At 38.1% G+C, this 3917-nt stretch overlaps 1 protein-coding gene across 1 annotated transcript; it reads left to right on the forward strand.

Moving 5' to 3' along the window:
• The first annotated feature begins 593 nt into the window (after nt 1-593).
• LOC141617812 (protein FAR-RED IMPAIRED RESPONSE 1-like) lies at nt 594-3497 on the forward strand. The gene is made up of 4 exons (XM_074434953.1): nt 594-630; nt 2475-2632; nt 2859-3235; nt 3329-3497. The coding sequence occupies exons 1-4, from the start codon at nt 594-596 to the stop codon at nt 3495-3497; spliced, it is 741 nt and encodes a 246-aa protein (XP_074291054.1).
• The last annotated feature ends 420 nt before the right edge of the window (nt 3498-3917 follow it).

Consider the following 3917-nt stretch of genomic DNA (forward strand, 5'->3'; position numbering starts at 1 on the left):
CTAAAAAGTATATGCTCTCAATAAGTAATTATGTTATTATGTATTTATGATTTTTAGAAGTTATAAAATATTTTCCTAGCCTTGAAAAGTATAAGTTTTGTTTCTTATCTTTGGAACATTGATATTTTGATATTGTAAATTATGTGAATTAGGATGACATGTCTAGTGATATGCGGAATGTGTTGCCCTTAGCCTATATATATATATATATATATACACACACACACACATACATACATATATATATATATATATATATATATAGAAATTGCATCAAGTGAGTCTAGGTATCTTAGGTGAGTCTAGCATTTTAATCTCATCCATTAGATCTACTCCTAATCAATGGCTGAGATTAAATCTCAGAAATTATAACAAACGTATAAAAGCTTAGAATTCAAACCTGTCTCTCATAAATCAGTTTCACTTTCTCTCTCCTACGTCTCTTTTCCTCGCTTTCTCTATCTCTCTCTCTAAGTCGAAAATAATACTCTGAATCAAGCAAACAAACCCTAGGTTCCTGTTTTTTACTCGCTTTTATCAATTCATTCACAAATCAATCAAATTCGTGTGTTTTCCAGGTTCTCGTTGCTACAATGGATGCAGATTCTACCGACATTAACATGCAAACAGGTAATTTCTGTAATCCTTTCGTTTTCAGTTTTCCTTTTCGCGATTTCATCTGGATTCTATGTCGCTGATCATTCGCTATTGTAATTTCATTATTCCGTTGCTTTTCAGTTTTTTAGATTAATCGATTTTATGTTTGCTTCAATTTTAATGACATCCGTTCACTTCTACTTCAATTTGACGGTCTCCTTTCCTTTGATTATTCTCGTATTTGCTTTTCTCTTAAATATTAGGTGCAATCTCCTTGTATTTGTTGTTTTTCCTATCGAATTTTCATATTTGCGTTTTCCTCTGCTTCTGCTTACAATCGCAGTTGCTTTATCGTCACATTCCGTCAATTTTGATTAATTTGTCTTTATTCTATTGCTTTTCAGTTTTTTAGGTCAATCGATTTTTTTGTTTGCTTCAATTTTAATGAAATCCGTTCACTTCTACTTCAATTTACGGTCTCCTTTCCTTTGATTATACTCCTAGTTGCTTTTGTCTTAAATATTAGGTCAAATATCCTTGTATTTGTTGATTTTTACGTTCAATTTAGGTCAAATTTCATTATATTTGACCTCTTCTCCTGTCTTGCATATTTCTGTTCCCCAATCGTATATTCATTACTGTTTGTCAATGCTTACAGGCTCGACTTGTTACAATATCAATGTTATCTTGTAACACAATCACATATATTCATTTCCCTTGCACATATAACATATCTTTGTACCATACGGATGTCCTCTTGTTCGTTGTTACTTCAATGTACTTTAGTTTCTTGTTCTAAATTGTAGTCCAGCCTATTCACATATTTCTGTTCTCCGTCCATCCTTATGTCACTACATTGTCATAGTACTAGTATTATCAGTAACAATGTTACTCTTTGTAATACCACCGTTGTATTTGGTCACTAATACTCGTATTTTCCTTTTTGTATTCAGACTCAATCTTGTCACTCAACCCCATTCTACGCCAATTGTCCAAGAGCAACCCAATCCTCAACCAAATAATCAGCCTTGTTTCCGTCTCACACGCCTAATGGAGGTGAGCGCTGGATGCGTGTGGTTGAGCACAAGTTTAGACCTACCATTGGTGCAGTTTTCGCCTCCCTTGAGGTTGGAATCAAGTTCTACGAGGTTTATGCTCGGGCATGTGGATTTACCCCTCGGAAACACAAGACGAAAACACTACGAGGTGGTGTTGCACACCAAAAATTCGTAGTCTGCAACCGTCAAGGGTTGAGGGAATCTAAACCGAAAAGCAGCGTCCCGAACCAAGGATGATGAGAATATGGGTGATGGTTCGTCCACAGCTAGTACGATTACGGCGAGTTAAAATCACAAGAATTGGATGCCGAGCGACGTCGATTTGCCCTTCTACATGGCCTTGATGGCCCGACTATGATTGACGAGTTTTCAAGTCCACAATCATCGTCTCACCTCTGTCGTAACGAGAGATCTCGATAAGATTTCACGATCCCTTGATATGTTCCAGAAGACGCTTATCTTGGACAACTCCAAGTTGAATATTGGCGCTGGATTGACCTTTAGACAGGTTAAGGAACTTGTCAATGGGTATGAAAATATCGGTGCTACATTGATAGATTTTAAGAACTTTCAAAGAGATATCAAGTGCTACATTGGGTTAAGAGATGCTGACCTTTTCATCGATCGACTCGAGAAACTCAAAGCGACCCAACCCCAGTTCTACTTCGCCTATGATGTTGATCTGCAAAACCGTCTAACAAAGTTCTTTTGGGCTGATGCGACATGTATTAGAAACTACTCATTCTTTGGGGATCTTTGTTAGCTTCGACCCTACTTACGGAACCAACAAGTATGATATGGTTTTTACACCATTCACAGGTGTTAATCACCACAGAAAGTCGGTGTTGTTTTCCGGTTGTCTCCTGTTACACGAGGATGACATCTCCTTCCAATGGACCTTTCAGCATTTCTTGACTGCCATGGGACAAAAAGAGCCGCAGTTCATGATCACGGATCAATGCCCTGGCATAAAGAAGGTAATAGTGTGACAATGTTACTGTAACAGACTTACTTAAGATTATTGTACCACAACTTTCTGACTCCAACTACCACTGTTCCATCTCTTCCTCTTTTACAAGGTTATTCAATAACAATGTTACTGTAACTAAATTACTAACATATAATTTACTCACTTGCTCTTTCCCTATCACTGGTCAATGTCACGTTTTGACTTGCTGTTTCATTATGCCTGGCATACAACAGGCTTTCCCTTCTGTTTTCAAGACAGCTAGGCATCGTTATTGTATGTGGCATATTACACAAAAGATCACGGACAAAGTTGGTTCAGCACTCTGCAGAGACACGAACTTCCTTGCTCGCTTCAACGCTGTTGTTTGGGACCCTGATATGGAGCCGTCGGAGTTCGAAGAGAAGTGGCAGAAGGTCATTTCAGATTTCGAGCTGGAAGATAATGATTGGTTGACTACAATGTTCGACGACAGACACCATTGGATTCCTGCCTACCATCGTGACCTTGCCTTGGGCTGCATATTAAGAACAACACAGCGATCAGAAAGTACAAATTCGTTTTTCAAGCGCTATGAGAATCACTTTGGTACACTGGTCGAATTTTGGATGAGGTAAACAACTCTTTTTCATTCCTTACGATGCACCGGGAACAAGTGTATGTTACAGTACCATTGTTTCATTGTTACATAAATAATTTGTTGCAGAATCCTTGTTGCATTAAAACCAGGTTCCAAACTGCTATGGACCGGTAGCTATACACGAAGGTGCGATGATTATAACGGCGACCACTCATTCCCCGAGCTTAAGACAGAATTACCTATAGAAAAGCATGGCGCTATTATATACACACATGCTGTGTTCAAGGTGTTCTAAGAAGAAGTAATGGCGGCCGATTCATGTGGTGTTGATGACTTTGAGAAGGAGGAGCATGTGCGCATAATTCATGTAATCGATCTTTGAGACAAAGAGAATTTTCAAGGTGAGGTTGGACCTTAGAAGCACGGATGCGAGTATGCGAGTGTAAACTGTTCGAAAGAATTGGATTACTCTACAGGCATATTTTGTGGGTGTACAAGGGCAAAGGAATTGGGCGAATACCAAGCAAGTACATTGTAGATCGTTGGCTAAATAACACACACGCAGCGAACAGGTTTGATTCGAAAACATTATTACAAATGTGATTTTTCACTTGTTACGATGGTAATTGTTTTCTGATAACATTGTAACCATAATTTCTTAAAGTAACATTGTCACCATGATAAACAAGTAACCTCTTTGTTTTACTTCGTGCTT

Source organism: Silene latifolia, chromosome X (genome assembly GCF_048544455.1).
Source record: "Silene latifolia isolate original U9 population chromosome X, ASM4854445v1, whole genome shotgun sequence".
In the NCBI taxonomy this organism is placed as follows: Eukaryota; Viridiplantae; Streptophyta; class Magnoliopsida; order Caryophyllales; family Caryophyllaceae; genus Silene; species Silene latifolia.